Here is a 19394-nt window from a genome sequence, read left to right as displayed (position 1 = left end):
TATGATGCATGTCATCTACAAGTCTAATACGTTATACGTATATGTCTCGTAGTCAGTCAGAGTCGAGTCATGCATGCGAATTGATGAAGCTGGTAAAAACTGGAAGGTGCCGAAGATGTCATAGTCAAAAGGGAGGGAAGGGGGTGAACAAATCAATCTACCTGCAACTATTAGCGTTCAAATTCATGGGAATTTTACCAAACTCCTCGCGCATGCTTTGAAAAATGACAGTTTAATTAGTTATGAGCATATTACGTTTGGGACATGTTTACGTGTAGGGAATGAGTATCTGAGGTATATATAATTCTCTTTTTGACATATCATGCGTTTACTCACTCATAAAGAACAAAAAAAAAAAAAAAAATAGTAGATTCTACATTAAAATTAATTATCCCAAACCTAAATAATACAAATCAACGTTTTTTTTTTGTCGAAAAGATAGAAATTTATTACAGCCAAATGGCAAGGTTTATATCTGCTGCAAAAATATTAAATAAAAAATCCAGGCTAATCTCATCCCAAGGAAACTCATCGCCATGCTTGGTAGCAAACGAAGCCACCTCATGAGCAGCAAAATTACATCGAAAAATTATTAAACTAGTTGCAAGAATGATAATAGTTATGATCTAAAAAAACGATGTTCTACTTTTACAAATAATAAAATACTAGAATCAATCATACATAATTCAATCCATGCAAACTTTATTACGAGGTACTTAAAATTTTATTATCCGAAACTAATCATGCGCAAAATATTCATATAATAAGTTGACTCATGATCGCTCCACACAAAATTGAACGATTTGAATCGCGGTATAACTAAGTTCCTTGCGTGCAATATCGGTTTTGATTTTCCCTTTAATATGGTTAAAACCTTCCTTTGATCCCTCTCTCCTTGCTTTTTCCATCACTATATACGAATTCAAAGTTGTAGTAGGTGCCATATTACTGAAACCCAAATTCTTTCGAGACAGAATTAAGTCATGGGTGGGTTGTTGCCATGTGTCAACCACATTTAGATCTTAGTTTGTCACACATTATATTATCAATTAAATGTCAAAAAAAAAAGAAAAATAAAACGACTTGTTCCTAACTATATAGTAAAGTATACATGCAATGACGTCCCATGGTCTTATTTCCATCTGATATGATCCACCTTCTTCTCCTTGTACTTTTCTCTTCAGTCCAATGGTGGCTTGTCAATGCCAAGTGGCAAGACAAAGAGAAAAATTCTGATTTCTCTTTGTTTGATCACACTTGCCACGTGTCATCTTAGTACAATAATACGGAATTGGATTCACTCCGGACCTTAGTGTCTGGAACCTAAGGATCAATTCATCTAGGATGCAACTTAGTGTAAAAGAAACCAGAGTTGTTGGTTTGTGTCTGGTGGGCAAACAAAATGAGTTAATGAAGACCGTTGGATTCAATTTATGCGGCCCATATAAGTTGATCCTTAGGCTCCAGACACTAAGGTCCAGAGCGGATCCAATTCCCAATAATACCCCCAACAGCGTTTCCAGCTGTTGGCACGTAGAAATCAACCACTCATCATCTGTTAAATCCAAAAATTCACTCAAAACTTATTCAGGCTCCAAACATTTTTTTTTGGTCAAACGATATATTTTGTTAGATTAGCCACCGACGGATATTGCACTTGTATGATGTTAGATGTTAGATTAGTCACCGACTGAGTTTGAACTCACTCTGTCATGCAACGCCACAATACCTTTCCACCACCGTGACAAATGACCATTTGTTTTGTGCTCCAAATATTAATTTAAAAAATGAAACAGACTCGTAATGACCTTTACTTTCATCTCATGTGATTTCCAAATTATCATATAACCTCGAGGAATTTAATTTCTCACCTATTCAAAAATTAACCACCAATCATCAAATCCAAAAATATTTCAAATCATCTAGAAGGCATAAAAAGTATTTTTTTTTTTTTTGGAACAAACAAGATTATCTACACTAAAGGGAAGGTGTGCGCTTAGCCTCACAATGAGCTAACAATAATGTGTTTCAAATTCGTCTTTGGCGATCATCGAACCTAAGACCTCTCACTTATAAGTGAAAAGGAATACCATTAAATCGTAATACTAAGTGGCAACAACGCTTTTTAAGCACTATAAAAATGTTAGAATCTATCAAAATCACATGCGATTAAATAAAAGGAAAACTAATGAAAATGACTTAAAAACTTTGAGTTTTAATCAAAATGACAAAAAGGTGATGTAAGTGAATAGTACCAGTAGTGATTTTTTAAAGTAAAAATGTAATTTTTGTTAAAAGTGAACAATATCAAAAATGTTTTGTTAAAATTTCTTTAAATAAAGCACCAACCCAATAAAATTGTTTTACCATCGCACCGGTAAAATTTCTAAAATTATTGCAAAGAACAGTTCAAAATTTTGTTTGGCCCAATGGACTTATACCCGACCCAACTATGGCTCACTTGTCTGTATCATTCAGTCAGCCCAATTTCATTTTTAGAGCAAACAAGTATTTATTTTTGGAATATTATTGGCACTTCGAAATGTTTCTTCTCAATTTGTTTGTGGTAATAAAATATAAAGTAAAAATTGAGGGAGTACAAGATGAAAATTCGTAACAAAAATTTTAAAAAGTATAAGCAAATTGATTAAAATTGCAAACTGACCTTAGAAGTTCAAGTGTATAATTATGATAACATAGTTTTGTTGTAACATGTCAGGGGAATTGGATACATAATAATTTTTAGTCCCCTTCAAACAAAAACGAGTTTTTATTCCTAATGATTATTTTAGTGATACTATCCTTCTCAATATTTAAATGAATTATGAATTGTACTCGTCACATGGATGAAATGAATAAAGAGTAAATTGTCGTTTGACCTCCTGAACTACTACCCTAGTTTAAGTTGGTCACCTGAATTATGTTTTTGGTAAATTACCCGCTATGATCTATTTGAAATTAGCCAATTAACTCCTCATTGTTAGATTTAATGATATTCTAGTTTGCCATCAAATACAAGCACATGATGAGCACATGATGAGCACATGATGAGCACATGATTTACATTTAAGGGTAAAATCGTGCCAATATTTAACGGCAAAGTAGATGAAATTTCATTGAATCTATGAGATCTTAGTTGGTTTATTCCAAATGGTTTAAGAGTTAATTTACCAAAAAAATAATTCAGAGTGTCAATGTTAATTTCAACTGAAATAATCGATTAGGATGTCAAACGATAGTTTATTCAGAAGAATAAACCAAGGGGAAGAGATCTCCTCCCGATCTCTCCCACCAAATTCTAGGGATCCGGAGATTCGGACCCTTGAAATTTAATCAAACGGTTATAATTATTATAACTTTTAGAAGGGCCTCATATTTGTAGCCGTTTGATCAAATTTCACAAATCCAGATCTTTGGATCTCTAAGATTTGGTGGGAGAGATCTTGAGGGAATCTCTCCCCTAAACCAAGGTCTTTTAACACAAAAAGTTTCATTCCAATCCATGATGGATAGGCTGGCAAATCATATGCCAAAATATAATTAATGTCACAAACCTTTTTAAGGATAAGGATGGGAGAAGCTACTAGCATCCCCTTATGACTCCATGACCCACCATTTTGGTGGCAACCGGCAATCTTGTCCCTAACTCCAAATCAAACTCCCTAAAATATACACCATGAACGATCCATCTTTTTATTTTTATTTTTAACTTTTCCACTTTTAGTTTTTAAATATTATTAAAAATTAATTTATTTTTCACGTACCGTAATATGATTAAATAGGTGAGACTCGCTCGTATGTTATATTAGTACTAACAAAAAGTTTGACAGAAAGCTAATAGAGGTATCAAAATGATTTGCAAAACTAATTAAAAAAATTATAGACTTTCTGTCACCTCATAATTTAATATCAATTTTTATACCAACATCATAAAATTTTATAACAAAAATATTAGATGACAATTTATAAAAATTTGTCTCACTTTTAAGAGAATTTTCGAAAATTTATCGTCTAAATATATTATCGAGCTTAGTACGGTCCAGTCAACAGACCGTCTATTCTCCCAAGAAGATAATATACACTATTTTACGTAAAATACAAAAATTAGAATCCAATTTTTTATTTACAAATGTAAATAATAACATAATATTTAATTTTTAATTGGGGCCTGTCTTTTCTAACTTTGACTGAAGAGTGTGAGAGAAGAGAGAAGAATCATCCGAGAAGGAAAACAGAGCTCTGCAGCTTTCGGCGCTCTTTCTTTTTCTTTCTATTTTTTCCCTTTTTGTTTCCAGAATTGGCAAACACTTCGATAACCCATTTCGCTTCCTCATAACTTTTCATACATTTATATACAATTCCCACAACATTCATTGGTTTCAAATTCCAATTTTCGGCTCTGTTTTTATTAAAATTCTGATTTAAATACACACCCAAAAGCACCATTTATTGTCCACGTTTAACACAAAAGCACTTATACAAAAAGCAATTGCGATTCAGCTCAATCTGCTTCTGCTGCTGGTGCTTCAGTGCAAAACTCCACTGCCCAGAAACGAAAGGTGGTTTCTTTTTCATAGGGTTAACTAACTGAAAGCTTCTTCTTTTTGTGCTGTATTGTTCTTCTTTTGCTCTTTGCTTTTTTGGGATTTTTTTTCTTCTGGGAGAACAGATCTCTGCTTTTGATCTTGCTTGACTGGATTAAGATGTTAGTTTGATTGAATACGATTTTGGGTTGTTTTTGGATTTAGTTTTCTTTGATGGGTTGCTTTCAAAATCTTTCCTTTTTGTGGAATGTCAATTATTTTAGTTGGTGGGCATTGGGCAATTTTTTATTTTTAATTTGTTTGGTGTCCAGCTAAATTGTTAGGAAAACAATATATATTTGTCAATTTATAGGTAGACCAAATGCAAATTTGTAGTTAATATTTGCTAACTAATTATCTTTGCCTAACTTGGGCCTTGGCTGATGGGTTTATTCTTAATTTTGTATTGATGGTGGCATTGTATCTTACTTGTTATATTTTGTTTTGTTTTTGGGATTTCTGCCCATGTTCTGTAGTGCCTCCCTTGATTGACATTTAAGGTTTGTGATTAGGTCCCTTTGATATAAATTTTTCGGAAGGGAATTGAAGATACTTTGTACACGTCCTGCAGAAGACTCGTCGTGCACTGTCTATGCTGTCTATTTTGATCGAAATATGGGCATACTCTGCAGTAGAAGCAAACATTACGACGAAGCGGACGACGAAGAGAATGCTCAGGTGGATTATGCATGATAGAATACAAATTTTGTAAAGCTATTAACCAAGAGTTGCTGGAGCAACTTTGCGTTTACGATTTGGCTCTAATTTATTGTCAATGCGTGCATTTCCAGACTGCAGAAATTGAAAGGCGAATTGAACAAGAAACGAAGGCCGAAAAGCATATTCAGAAACTTCTACTACTTGGTACATATCATTTAATGGGTTTCTTGTTAACTTTACTTTTTGTGAGGTGATGGTTTCCAATCTCAGGGAAGTAACTAATATAACTTTAGTATGTATTTCTGTTTGATGTTAATGAGTTTGCACCTGGTGCATTTTCGTGGTCATTTCGTGAATTACAGCTTTAATTTTCTCATTAACCATGGTTTTCGGTTCCACAACTAATATGATCAACCTTTTTTTTTAAGGTGCTGGGGAATCCGGGAAGTCCACAATTTTTAAGCAGGTAAGACATTGTATACGCTTCTGTATTTAAGTATACTGTCCTTTATACTAACAGCGTAAATATTTTTACTTTCGTTACACTTGATCTATTTGTAGATAAAGCTTTTGTTTCAAACTGGATTTGATGAGTCCGAGCTCAAGAGCTACATCTCAGTCATCCATGCCAATGTATATCAGACCATAAAAGTACGCAATACTTGAAAGGGTGTGTTGGTTATTTCCCTTTCTGCATTATATAAGGAGTATTGGAGCCCACTCTTTATAGAAGAAAATATATCTTGTGGACTTGTATTCAGAGAAAAAGAATCTGAATGTAATGCTTCTATCTAACGTATGCATGATATCGTTGAATAGGTACTGTATGATGGGTCAAAGGAGCTTGCTCAGAACGACAGAGAAACGTTTGAAATATCCCGTGAAAATAAGGTTTGAGCTCATCCCTTGATTATCTATTACATTGCCTTTTCTCATGTTGTCTTTTAATTTAGCAGACAAGTTGACGGATTTTGATTTAACCGTTTCTTAACATATGATTTATACTTGAAAATTAATGCACAAGTTTCTTTTATTTAAAAAATTTGGCTTTTTCAGTCCTTTGCTTGAGTCTTATTGAATTTTGGATTCGTTATTAGGAAATTGGAGAGAAACTATCAACAATTGGCAGCAGATTGGATTATCCATGTCTCACTAAAGAGCTTGCACAGGATATAGAGACTCTTTGGAAAGATGTGGCAATTCAGGTAGCTGTTACTTCGTGCAACTGACTGACATATACCATTTGTTTGACATCAATCCTAGTGTTGAAATCCAGATATTTTTTACTTTTGCTTTTGCCTTTTGTCCAATGCTCTAAGTGAAGCACCCCCACTCTACAATTGTAGGAAACATGTGCTCGTGGTAATGAACTCCAAGTTCCTGATTGTGCCCACTATTTCATGGAGAATCTTCAAAGATTAGCTGACCCAGATTATGTTCCAACCAAGGTACCTAAAGATCACAGTTGTAACTCATTGTTCAAATTCAATGAAGCACTATAATATATTATACGTATGTCGGTTTGTAGCTAAGGCATGACAAGAACTTCTTGCACTAATGTGGAAAAGTTACGAATTTATAGCTCTAAAGTGGCATGTTTTCGTATTGCAGGAGGATGTTCTTCATGCGAGAGTTCGTACAACTGGTGTCGTAGAGATCCAGTTCAGGTAATTATTCTGTTCTTTTATTTCATAAAGACTTGTGTCGACTTTTTCTCGAAACTTTGACATTTTATTTGTAGTTGTACTGTTATCCTGACCGGGTCAATTATCAGTTCTAAATCAGCTGATTCTTGAATTTGTAGAAATTCAACCTAGGGATGCCAATATAATTTAATTTAGTTCAAGATTTTCTAGTAACCCGTGCACATTTTAGAATGATGCATTTATTTTCAACAAATTTCTATTTTGTGCGACTCATTTATAGAACCGTTGAAGTTTCTAACAAACTACTCATTGATGACTATGATTCGCAGCCCTGTTGGAGAAAATAAGAAAAGCGGTGAAGTATATCGACTCTTTGATGTTGGAGGCCAGAGAAATGAGAGAAGGAAATGGATCCATCTATTTGAAGGCGTTACAGCTGTAATATTTTGTGCCGCAGTTAGCGAGTAAGATCATCCTTACTTTCAATCATCCACTTTATCATCATAGGCATGCAGTGTGGTAGTGATGATCCTGGTCTTTGACTAGTCACCAATCATTTTTTAAAAGATACCTCTGCCGAGATGAAGTATTTTTTTATTGACGATTGTGTTTCAGGTATGATCAAACACTCTTCGAGGATGAAAGCAAAAATCGAATGATGGAGACAAAGGAACTTTTTGAGTGGGTCTTGAAGCAACCGTGTTTTGAGGTTTTCATTTCTTCTATTTTCTTGCAAATTTGTGTCGCATGTGTGGTTTGCCGGTTGCACAGATTTCTTCTTCTAACCCGGGTGGGCTCTTTAACATTTTTTTCTTCTCTTTCTTTTTTTATTTGGGTGCAGAAAACGTCGTTCATGCTATTCTTAAACAAATTCGATATATTCGAGAAGAAAGTTCTAAACGTAAGAGTTAATAAATCAGTGTACGGTTTTTCATTCATGGCAACAAACTAACATCCTGTATGGGCCGTTGAAATTTCCTTGTGTAGGTGCCACTTAACGTCTGCGAGTGGTTCAAAGATTACCAGCCGGTGTCAACAGGAAAGCAAGAGATCGAACATGCGTATGAGTAAGCATATACTTTACATCTTTGTTGTGGTCCTTTGCTTTGATGAAAGGAAAATTACTAAAGCGTGCGCGTGCACGTATTTAGCTATAGCGAGCCCCTGAAAACTCTGCCAACCTGTCTTTTTGTCCAAATTGTTGCCAAAAGGCCTATAGCTGTCTGAAAGCTTCACCACCATATTGCAATCATTTTCACATAAAAACACTGTCGTTGATACATCCAATACAGGGACAAACCTACTCGATTATTTGTGGCCGAACCCCGGACCTACTTCATCGTCTTTTCCTAAACCTCCAGTATCTGTCTTCACCTTCTTGCATAGATTAGTTACCATAGTCAATCTACGATAAACGAGAAAGCTAAACATTGTAAATGTTTGCATTCAGGTTTGTGAAGAAGAAATTCGAGGAACTGTACTTTCAGAGCACGGCCCCTGACCGCGTAGACAGGGTGTTTAAGATCTACAGAACCACTGCCCTTGATCAGAAGCTTGTGAAGAAGACTTTCAAGCTCGTAGACGAGACGTTGAGACGGAGAAATCTCTTCGAGGCCGGATTATTGTGACCGACCGGGGACACCAAGTTGTATTTTGAAGAAGACATTCTGATCACCCTCAGCAGATTCCTTGATTTTTAGCATTTTATATTTGCAATTAAAATCCTGTTCCACTTAACGAGTGTCATGACAGATGTTATAACATATAAAAATGATTGTTGCAAAGGACTTATAGCTTACGAGAATTCATCTTTGCGCTCGAGGTCCTGATTCGATTCTTTCCGCCCCAAATCCCGATATCGCTTGCGTTGAAAAAAGGAAAAACACGTTTTAACCTTGTACTTTTCACAAAGTTTCACTTCCGTCCCTGTAGTTTTCAAGATCAATATCATCGGTTCTTCCTTATATTCTCAAGTTGTTTTATTAGCAGGACACTAGCAGATTACAGTGCCTAATTAGTTGGTTAATGACCCAATTAGTAGGTCCATTTCATTTTATAATAAAGTAAAAACAAATAAAGGCAGGTCGGTTGTGTCATATGTCGTACTTGTCAAAGATCATATGATTCTTCCAGACTTGCAGGCAGATTCCGACCAAATAATTCGAACTGATAGGTTGGTCAAAGACTCAACAGAAAAAGAAACCCACCAATAAAGCATGCCAAGTATTTTTCTTACCAATAAAGTTTCTTCTTCGTGCTCAAACACGTTTTCGAGGAAAATATTTTTCGCACAGATTTTTTTTGTTTATTTAATGCTATATTTTTTTGTTTAGCTGTAAGATTGAAGAATTTTTTATTGTGACAAGAATATGGGTGGTACATCACGTGTTTTTATGTAAGTGGTAGGAAATTTTACTTTTTAAGTTTTTAATTTTTTTACACATATCCTATTATTTGCATAGTAACACGTGGTGTATCACTTCGTGTGTCAATCACATTGAAAAATCTCTCGTTAGATTTGAAAACTTTGAGTTTTAATGATAATGACAAAATAAAGGGTAAAGTGAATATTATCAGGATTGATTTTTTAGTGTAAAAATGTGGTTTTTCGTTAAAGTGAACAGTACCGGGTGCTTTTCGTTAAAGTTCCCTTATTTATACCATCTCTTCAATAAAGGTAGGATCCCTCGACACATTTAGGTCTCATCTTTATTAGAAAGATGATATAAGTAGATAGTAAGAATATCATTTTTTCAAAATTCCCCAAGTTCTATGTATTTTGTTCCAATTTCTTGGGAGGTACTTTTATTTAATGGGTGCATTTTGTTCACTACCTTAAAATAGTGATAAATGCACAGTTTAAACTTAAGATTTATGTTTATTCACTAGACAGGTCTTGAAATTAAAAATCTTCTAACGATGATAAATAGGATGGTAAACATCACCATCAATTGGGAGTATTGAGCAAAAATGAGAAACGCTAAGGAGACTTCCTCAAAAAGTAGGACTCTTTATGGATTCTCTGCAACTCATGTTTTTTGCATAATATTTTATAACGTTATCACAAGAATTAACGTTAACCTGTGAGGTGATAGAGAGTTTATAGAGAGTCCACGTTAAATGTTACTTTTCAATAAAAATAAATAAATCAAAACTAAATGAAAATACATCACAACGTGATGGATAATCAGATGCATGATGAGCATACTCTGTAATTTATGGCAGTGGGCACATATGCTCCTCAAAAGTAAAAGGCAATCGCAACCGACCACGCCTGCCAACTGGATTTGAACACATGTGTGCGAAGAAGACAGAAGGTTGAAGACAACTTTGGCGGCTAACACCCAAGGACATAATCGTCATTTCGCTATAGCCGAAATTTTATTTGTTCACAGAAAACTTTCGTGGCCAAAGCATATATTCATTTCTCTCTCCGCTTTATTCCCGAATTTTAAAATTACAGAAGAAACCAAACTTTTTGCATGCAGAAGAAGCACCGAAGATCAAAAGGACCACAAACCAATTGATCTTTCGCCCCAGAAGCTCGATTGCTGCAATCCCAGGTTCTTAATCTTGTGATTTTCCTTTTCTTTTATCTGGGTGCTTTTTGTTTTCTGTTTGGTTCTTGAGAAAATGAGGAAATGCAAACGCAGAAAACGTGAAAGCCGACAGCGAATGACAAAGAAAAGTGCTTTTCCCATATCCATTTGCATGCATTTTCTCGCTTTCCCATTTCCCTTTTCCAATTTTCTGTAATTCTTTCCAAGAACAACTGATTCGCTTTTGATTAAAGGTGTGACCTTGGTTTTTCATTAATTTGTCCTATTTTATCAAATTGTTCTGATGGAATGTTGAAACTTGAAATTAATGGTTAGGAATTTGGGCTTTGGATTATGAATTGTATCCGTTAATATTAAATTATTTGCTTTATGTCAATGGAATTGATTGAAAATGTTTATATGAATTGATCCCAGAAGCAATGTTTATAAACTGCACTGTTACATTTCTTGTTAATGTTGTTATGCATGAATTTTCTTGTTCATTTTCTGAACTTCCATGTGAATTTCTGCAGGTGTATATCGTATCGTATCCGTCTTGATTTATATCTTAAACTCAAATTTTGTGTTGAGGAAGTTTTAAGAGCCAATTAGGGTAGGATCCATAACAAAACATGGGGATTAAGAGGTTCGGGTTCATGGATTTCGATGAAGGGTCTCCATACAATTCACATTTTACTTCATTGGCGGACAATTCATTGCACCGGTGTAGATACTTTCATGTTCCCGGAAGTTTAGCCCTTGAAGGAGCATTTAACCACGTTTCTAAACTTGCCGGTTCTTTACCATTCTTCTTCTCTAGTGGACCCAATACAAATGCTTCTAGAGAGATAGAGGGTAATTTGCATGATTCTGAACCTGGACACTCCACGTCTTCTCCACAAGTTAAACATTTTACTTCTGGTCGACATAATTTTAAAGGATTTCACTTTGGATTTGCATTGAGAGGAGAATCTGCTAATGCAGTTGTTTTTGGAAAGATTTCGGCTTTTGTGATGCAATTCCTACACAGAGAAGGTGAAAAGCTACATTCACATCCCATGCTCTCGTTAGCTGCTGGACTTGTACCTCCTTTCGGCAGCTTGTAAGTCCTTAAGCCTATACCACGGAGTAGATTTGATGTGTAAATTTCCCATGGGTTCTGCTTTTGACGTTGACTACAAACCGTTTTCTTTGTTAATTACCACCAGATCATCAAATGTACTAGCTGTTCCATTGGAGAATACTGATGTCATGGACCAAAAGCCTTGTGAAGTTGAGCATCACAGGTGTGCAGGATTACCATTTCCCGACTTGGACTGGAGAAAACAAGCAGTGGAACCTAAAACCGGCACTGAGTTTCCTATGATTTTGGACAATGTTTTAACACAAGAGAGTAATTCCAGTTTAAGTTCAGAGGTTGGGGCTTGTCCTTTTGTTCTTCTTTAGTGCAAGGCTGCCATGTTTATGTTCAGATCTTCTCAGTTACATGATTTAATATTGACATTGTATACTGTTGCAGGTCCTTGTGGGAACTGGATCCAAAACAATGACGATAATCAAAATAAAATCTCTGAAGATATATGCATTTGGGTTTTGTAAGTTATTAGTATTTATATGTTACTTCCAGTCTGCAATACTTTTTGCATCCATTGTCTTACTTACTCTTTTATTTATTTATCCATTCTTTCTATGTAGATGTCCATCCTCACTCGGTTTGCAAGCAATTGGGGGCAAAATACGCATCCATTTCAGTTGATGAACTAAACAAACGCCATGATTTCTATGAGGATCTTCTCAGGTAATGACAACTATCACGATCCATGCTACACGGTGTAATTTTCTCTATTTTTCTTGTCCATTTTTTTCTGGTAAATGAAGATTGATTAAATCAGTGGATACTAAATACTTAACATTTTTTATTATTTATTTATTGCCAGCTGCTAAGTTTCCTGTATTTGATCAGTTTTCCACAACTTATTGCATTTTTCTTTTTGCCTATAGAGCGGATATTGATATGACAGTTAGGCTTGTGGTTAATTGCAACGGGATGAAAATCGATACTGTGAGAGAGTAAGTTACATTTCTGTTCTGTGCATCCTTGGATATTTATTTGGGTTTTGGATGTCCCTATTTTAATTGAGATGAGAGACAATCTTGAGGCTTTCATTAGGATTACTGTTCTTAAACACTCATAATCCCTGTCTCTGATATCATCATTTTTAGTACACCATATAGGTTCCCTCCATATTTCGTAGTGGCTTGGATAGGCCTTGAAACGGGTGGTGTGTTTGTGAGAAAGTGGTTTTGCAAGTTAATTTGCCATGTTCCGTAAGCTTAGCTTCTGCTAAGTTAGCCTTGTTCCTTCCTCGCTATGTACCCTAGTATATACATGTTACAGCAATGTTGAAAATTGAAATTTGTTAATTCTCATTTATGTACTTTTGATTACATTTGATGCAGTGTCTTTGAGAAATCCCTTCGAGACCGATTAGTGAAGGTAAATCATCTCCCTTTCTAGAATCTTTCTTTTTAGAGTTTCTGATCTGTTATTTGCTAATTCTTGTCCTTTGGTTCTTTCAGACAAACCCAGAGACTGACTATCATTGCATAAGAACATTTGGTTCAAACTTTACACAAGATATTCCCTTGCCATTGGTAATACTATATTATTCTTGTATCCTTTCTTATACCATTTTGTTCACTGAATTACATTAACATTCTCGAATATTTCAGGGAACAACAATCGATTTTCAACGCACAGCCGATGGAAACTTAATTACTAAAAGTGAGTGGTGATTGCTTAACCAAATGTCAATTTGAGCACAAAGTATACAGGGTTGACAAGTCCCCAGAACTGTCCAACGCTTCCTTTCACATTTCTATTTTACATTGTAATGCTTTAAATTTGCAGTTAAAATTTGTTGATTGCTTAGCATTTTGTATGAAATTTTGCAGTTGAAGGTAATCAGATTGGAGCAGTCCACAGCAAGGATCTATGCAGTAAGTGAATTTTCCTTCTGAACTATCCATTCTATTTCGATACTCTCCTTGGTACATTTTTATATATATCTCATCAAGTCTCAATGAATATGGTGAAAAGAATCCAATCATATACTTTTCCGGGGATAGATTTCTGATGCACAAAGTTCTACTATCAGGGGCTTTCTTTGACATGTACCTTGGAGATGTTCCCGTGTCAGAGCAAACAAAAGAAGAGATTGGCAGAAACGTCGCCAATATCATACGAAGTTGCTGAAATGTGTATCCCTTGCCTATCTTTTTAAAGGGCAAGTGGTTGATAATCCGGTGAAACTGCTGAGTGCTTAGCCGTATTTTTCGTTCGCAGACGTCAGCTCAACAGTGCCAGATGTTGAAGACGTTGATGTGGCTGGAAAGCATTACAAGGGCAATCAGTGACCTCGCCGGCTCCTAGGATAGCGATTATTTTCTTGCGAAATGCGCCATTCTTTATAGCACACGTTAGATGACAGCCCCTAGAAAAAAAAATCATCAGCTTCGAATTGTAGCTACTGAAGGTACAAGTCCCATAAGAATAGTTTGGTTTCTTCTCAATGGTATATAGTCTATACATATTTTTACTATATGCTACACAGTTTTTCATTTAACTTCTTATTTCCTTCATCCCTACCCTAGTTGGTGGAAATGGGTATTGTTCGGCTTTATTGTTTTATACCGGTATCAATTGATCAACATGCAAAACGATATAAAAAAAATAATGTAATTATACAAGAACTCATATTGATGAACTGTTGTGTGCTATTGGCCCACGTATTAGATATTTAACTAGAAAACATATCCTACACTTGATCTTGGCAAAAAAGCCGAACAAGGTCTATTCCTGCTACTCAACGGGCTAGCAGTTTTAGAACAACTTCCCGCTCAATTTTTTCCTTAACGTTCCAATTAACGAGACATACTCATGAATTTTTAATCAACTAGGCATGCAGATCCGAACTTATGACCAATATACCAAGAACTAGTTAGAGTGAAACGGCTCTTGGACTCATTAGAACCATCTCTGTCGAAACTTTGCCGTCCCTCATGTTACATGCTTCCCATGGGCTATAAATTGTCTATAAACATAGTTTTTAGTCAAATTTGAAAGCTTGCCGTCATAATATGGAAGCAATAAACATGTGACTTGTTACACCTTTTTACTAGGAGTTGAATTCAACATCTTCATGTCAAAAACTCAAAATACAAGGCATCGGAGAGATATCACTAAGCTGTTACGTCATTGGCCTTCCCTAAACCAATGAAGTTCTCACACACTTTTTCCTGTTAGAGTTGGGTCGGTTGATTAAAACAATATTTTCGCTCATTTATGTCAAAGTTCAAACTCACTTATAACCTCATTTATGTCAAAGTTCGAACTCACTTATAACTTGATTCAAAGTTTGAATTAAATCTCTCAAAATTTATGAAAACTTCAGTGGATGGGTGATGAGTTTCTACTCATGCACTCAGGTTTGAAACTCCTCTCTCCCCTAAATTTTTGTAATAGTTTCAAACTCTCTCCACCCCCTTACTATTTTGGGCTTTCTAATGCTAGCTAAGGGCCCTCTAATGCTAACAAAAAAGGTAAAAACCAACCAAACCAAGTAAATATCTACCATATATACAAGTATAGTAAAACCTTAAGTTAAAAATGTTTGGTTCCAACCCCACAATTTTCCTCTTCCACCCAATATCCCACGACCATACACAAAATTAGCTTATCTTCTCTAAACCTCTAACCTGGCTCAACTCTCAATTTTCCCGCCATCACAAACCAAAACTGATTAACCAGAGCCAGTTAAATACCTCCTCATAACATCATCTATTTTCCCAAAACAAATTAACCACCAACCAGAACAACACAACCAATCACTTTGATCTTCTTCCCTCTTATTTAGTTTGATTATTAAAGTAGGCATCATCTGTGGGCTTCTTCACCCCACCCCTTCTTTTTTCAGCTTTCTCAATTGTAAAGTTGGGTTTCTTTTCTTTTCAAAGGTGTTTTGGCACCTGAGTTTTCGAAAATTATATGGTAATGTTTGTTAGAAGAAGAGGCGTCGTCGCCGTGGTTGTGGCATGCCTCGCTATCTTCCAAGGACTTGTTCTTAGCGTTCATGGCACTGGTTTCAATTATAAGGACGCCCTCACCAAGTCCATTATTTTCCTTGAGGCTCAAAGATCAGGGAAACTCCCTCCCAATCATAGACCTGCATGGAGAGGCGACTCCGCCCTCGATGACGGCAAAGAAGCAAATGTTCGTCTCTCTAACTCTCTCTCTCTCTCTCTCTCTCTCTCTCTCTCTCTCTCTCTCTCTCTCTCTCTCTCTCTCTTTGAGTAATGATTACGTTTTGTATCTTACCGTCGCATGAACGTTCGTGAGCAAGTCATGTATGAGGGTCAGATACAAATAATTTCTCTAACTTTTGTTTAACCAATTTTCAGAAAACTTCATTTTAATCCTTAAAAAAGATGAGTTTTAGATTATAACCATATGTAAGATTAAAATCCAATTTTAGTCCCTAGCACATTAATCATATCATTTATTAGTTGTATTTTGATGTTTTATTTTATCCTTTTATTTTTATTTTAATGTATTAATTACATTTAAATTTAATTTTTATTTCATTCATCATAATATATTTTAATGTCTACATTTAGGCAACTAATTTTTTTATAATATATATTCCGATAACAATTTTGTATGTTCTTTATTTAGGTACATTAATACATTTGAATGTTTTGGTATATCCATCGGTACAAACATGTAGTTACATTGATTCAATATAATGCATTTCGGTCAATATAATGTATTTCGTTACGTATACTTTGGTACACACATTTGAGTATCGACTTTTAGGTACATTAATTCAATTATTATATTTCGGTAAATACATTTAGGTACATACATTTTGGTATTGATATTTAGGTATAAACATTTTTGGTATTGACATTTAGGTACATTAATTCAATATAATACATTTCGGTACATACATTTAGGTTCATTATAATATATTTCGGTACAAAAAAGTCAATTTTATATATTTTGGCACAATCATTTTTGAACACTTATGTATTTATATATTTTTGTATCACAATTTTTTTTTAATATTTTCTCATTTACATTCATTTCTAATTAAAAAAAAACTAAATATGTGCATATTAATAAAATTAAAATTTAATATGGAGAGATTAAATAAAAATACACATTAAATAACAAAAATTGAATGTAAATTTTGATAAAAGTACACTCAAGGGATTAAATTGAATAATTAATCTAGCACTAGGTTTTTTATTAATTTTAATCTTTTGCAAGGATTAATGTTGAAAAACCCCTTAAATTTTTGTAATTTGAATGTTTGCTTTTAATGCAGGTCGACCTTGCTGGAGGATACTATGATGCCGGGGACAACGTCAAGTACGGTCTTCCGATGGCATTCACCGTCACAACTCTGTCGTGGGCTGCCATGTTTTACAGGCAACAGCTCCAAGCTACTGGAGAACTGGAAAACGTTCTTGCCGGCATCAAATGGGGCACCGATTATTTTCTCAAAGCCGCCAGCAAAAACAGATTATACGTTCAGGTATAGGAATTAATTAAGTTGGTATTCATTATTTTTAAAACTATAAAGTAATTAGTGCTAATTATTTATCAAACTCTTAAAGGTTGGAGACCCAAATAAAGACCATGAATGTTGGACTAGACCAGAAGATATGCAAACACCAAGAACTGTGTTGAAGATTGATGATAAAACACCTGGAACTGAAATTGCAGCTGAAACTTCAGCCGCCATGGCTGCCTCTGCAATTGTGTTCAGAAAAACAGATCGTGCCTATGCTCGTAGGCTACTCAACAAAGCTAAACTCGTACGTTTTTTTTTCAGGCATAATATATGCACAAATAAAACCGATTACAGACTTTTCAACTGCTCATATACTAATCAATGTGTACATATATCAAATTCTTCTAATCATTGTTTTTCTCTGTAGCTCTTTCAAATGGCTAAGGCGCATAAGGGAACTTACGATGGAGAGTGCCCTTTCTACTGCTCTTACTCTGGCTATAATGTAATTTTCTTCAACTCTCTCCCTCTGAAATTCAATTTTAGTTTAAATTATTGAATGTTTTTTCTCGTACTAAAAGAAAATTGAATTGCTGGAAAATGTAGGATGAGCTATTGTGGGCAGCAACATGGTTGTACATTGCCACAAAGAGGCCCGTGTATCTCAAGTACATTCAGGAAGAAGCCATAAGCGCCACCGTGTCTGAGTTTAGCTGGGACCTTAAATACGCCGGAGCACAAGTCCTCCTCGCCAAGGTACTTATCTACAAATAAATTCGTACCATCTCAACTTATCATTCGTCGTACCGCACGGAAAGTTCTTGTGTTTGACAATCAAACCAGATGAATTGTCTGACCCTTGTACAAAGAAATGGGCATTTCTGGATTTAGATACCACTTGGCCCAATGTAGGTACAAATTAACTCAAATGCAAAGGTTCCACTCCTTTGTGAATAAATGAGTTAGATAGGCTAGATGATCCGATTGTTGGACTGTCCACCTCTCCTTCGTGAATGCATGAGTTAGACAGTCCACCTGATCCGATTGTCAAACTATCCACCTGGTCTTACTGTCTACAAGACTTCTTTTGACACATTTCATTATCAGCCATGATAGTAAGAGTAACAATATTAGCTAATTGAACTAATTTGATTGTCTTACTTTGTGAATTATTGCAGCTGTTCTTTGATGGTGAAAAATCCCTAGAAAACTACAAAAACGGTGCTGACAGTTACATTTGCTCAAACATCCCCGACAGCCCTTACCACCAAATCACAATGACACCGGGCGGTATGATCCACTTGAGAGACGGAGCCAACACCCAATACGTCACCGGAACAGCCCACTTATTCGCCGTCTACAGCGACATCCTCGCCCAACACAACCAAAAAGTCAACTGCGGAGGCAAACAGTTCGACTCTGCCGCCCTCATGGCCTTTGCCAAGAAGCAAATGGACTACTTGTTGGGTGATAATCCCAAAAAAAGATCCTACATGGTCGGGTTTGGACCCAACGCGCCCCAACAGCCCCACCACAGAGGAGCTTCGGTTCCGAAGTCGGAAAACAGCCTCGTTAACTGCGCCATGAGCTTCGTGTACTGGTTCAAGAAGGATGTGCCAAACCCTAATGAGTTGACTGGTGCCATCGTCGGTGGGCCCGATAGGTTTGATAACTTCGAGGACAAGCGTTGGGCGTCGTCGTATACCGAGCCATGCACTTACGTGAACTCGCTCGCGGTCGGACCGCTGGCGAAGCTTGCGGCCTAAGAAAAGATCCATGCACGGCCGGTGATGTGTTGTCCAAAACCCTAACCCTAATCCCATTACCATTCTACATACAATTTTACCTAGAGAAAGTGGTTTTGGGATATAGATGCAAACTTTTGGAAACAAAATGGACCTCTGTTGAGGGAAAGCTGTAGAAAAAGGGTGTAAAATGGTGATATAAAATAGTTAATGAACTGTTTTCCTTTTGTTCTCTTCCTTCCAAAAATGTTAACTAATGGTTGTATTTTCTTATTCATACCATGTTTTTGTACCACATCATTTGAATTAATCAGATTTTTAAATTTAGTTCATTATTTAATAAACTAATAATTAAGAAAAACTAGTTAATTAAATGATGATTGTGGTATACAAGGAGTCTTTCTCATTTCTTTCCTTGGGTTTTGCAAATTTTTCAAATGATATGACTGTTCATATCAGATGCCACCTAAGGTGGTATAAAAATATGGTATGAATAACATTACTCTTTTCTTTATTTTATTTCTTACAAGGGAAACTATCCTGTATGGTAAGGGGTTTGAGCTTAAAAAGAGTAAAGAGACGAGCACATTAATCTAATTAACTAGTCTAACTTGAATATGTATATCTGTATTTTTAAGGTAAT

At 35.5% G+C, this 19394-nt stretch overlaps 3 protein-coding genes across 5 annotated transcripts; all 3 read left to right on the top strand.

Moving 5' to 3' along the window:
- Positions 1-4162: 4162 nt before the first annotated feature.
- LOC103441000 (guanine nucleotide-binding protein alpha-1 subunit) lies at positions 4163-8673 on the top strand. Of its 2 annotated transcripts, none has more exons than XM_008379699.4 (14): positions 4163-4559; positions 5155-5261; positions 5375-5447; positions 5672-5709; positions 5805-5894; positions 6063-6134; positions 6341-6448; positions 6590-6691; positions 6855-6910; positions 7219-7353; positions 7505-7598; positions 7731-7790; positions 7877-7956; positions 8340-8673. In XM_008379699.4, exons 2-14 carry the CDS (start codon positions 5199-5201, stop codon positions 8515-8517), a joined length of 1149 nt encoding a protein of 382 aa, XP_008377921.3. In that variant the 5' UTR covers positions 4163-4559; positions 5155-5198; the 3' UTR covers positions 8518-8673. The 2 variants fall into 2 exon arrangements, with proteins under 2 accessions (XP_008377921.3, XP_028962639.2); XM_029106806.2 differs by having other exon boundaries at positions 4194-4559; positions 5096-5261.
- A 1585-nt stretch (positions 8674-10258) lies between these two features.
- Positions 10259-14030, top strand: LOC103441002 (fatty-acid-binding protein 2-like). 2 transcript variants are annotated; one of them, XM_008379700.4, is made up of 11 exons: positions 10259-10452; positions 10962-11530; positions 11637-11844; positions 11948-12023; positions 12124-12226; positions 12430-12498; positions 12889-12925; positions 13009-13083; positions 13162-13213; positions 13384-13428; positions 13587-14030. In XM_008379700.4, the coding sequence occupies exons 2-11, from the start codon at positions 11061-11063 to the stop codon at positions 13682-13684; spliced, it is 1233 nt and encodes a 410-aa protein (XP_008377922.3). In that variant the 5' UTR covers positions 10259-10452; positions 10962-11060; the 3' UTR covers positions 13685-14030. The 2 variants fall into 2 exon arrangements, with proteins under 2 accessions (XP_008377922.3, XP_070682783.1); XM_070826682.1 differs by having other exon boundaries at positions 10329-10682.
- Positions 14031-15272: 1242 nt separating this feature from the next.
- LOC103441003 (endoglucanase 16-like) lies at positions 15273-19083 on the top strand. Its single transcript, XM_008379702.4, has 6 exons — positions 15273-15700; positions 16818-17027; positions 17110-17310; positions 17434-17511; positions 17613-17762; positions 18185-19083. Exons 1-6 carry the CDS (start codon positions 15476-15478, stop codon positions 18770-18772), a joined length of 1452 nt encoding a protein of 483 aa, XP_008377924.1. The 5' UTR covers positions 15273-15475; the 3' UTR covers positions 18773-19083.
- Positions 19084-19394: the final 311 nt, after the last annotated feature.

Source organism: Malus domestica, chromosome 08 (genome assembly GCF_042453785.1).
Source record: "Malus domestica chromosome 08, GDT2T_hap1".
NCBI classification, from domain to species: domain Eukaryota; kingdom Viridiplantae; phylum Streptophyta; class Magnoliopsida; order Rosales; family Rosaceae; genus Malus; species Malus domestica.
The sequence above is the reverse complement of the archived record's forward strand: the minus strand, read 5'-3'. Positions and strand labels throughout refer to the sequence as shown.

Excerpts from the sequence above, each read along its gene's own strand:
- LOC103441000 (XM_008379699.4), top strand. The coding sequence starts at position 5,199 with ATGGGCATACTCTGCAGTAGAAGCAAACATTACGACGAAGCGGACGAC. Across the intron at positions 6,692-6,854 it reads CAGATTATGTTCCAACCAAG|GAGGATGTTCTTCATGCGAG; the intron begins GTACCTAAAGAT and ends TTCGTATTGCAG. Across the intron at positions 7,791-7,876 it reads TCGAGAAGAAAGTTCTAAAC|GTGCCACTTAACGTCTGCGA; the intron begins GTAAGAGTTAAT and ends TTCCTTGTGTAG.
- LOC103441002 (XM_008379700.4), top strand. The coding sequence starts at position 11,061 with ATGGGGATTAAGAGGTTCGGGTTCATGGATTTCGATGAAGGGTCTCCA. Across the intron at positions 11,845-11,947 it reads ATTCCAGTTTAAGTTCAGAG|GTCCTTGTGGGAACTGGATC; the intron begins GTTGGGGCTTGT and ends ATACTGTTGCAG. Across the intron at positions 12,024-12,123 it reads GATATATGCATTTGGGTTTT|ATGTCCATCCTCACTCGGTT; the intron begins GTAAGTTATTAG and ends CTTTCTATGTAG.
- LOC103441003 (XM_008379702.4), top strand. The coding sequence starts at position 15,476 with ATGGTAATGTTTGTTAGAAGAAGAGGCGTCGTCGCCGTGGTTGTGGCA. Across the intron at positions 17,028-17,109 it reads AAAACAGATTATACGTTCAG|GTTGGAGACCCAAATAAAGA; the intron begins GTATAGGAATTA and ends AAACTCTTAAAG. Across the intron at positions 17,512-17,612 it reads GCTCTTACTCTGGCTATAAT|GATGAGCTATTGTGGGCAGC; the intron begins GTAATTTTCTTC and ends TGGAAAATGTAG.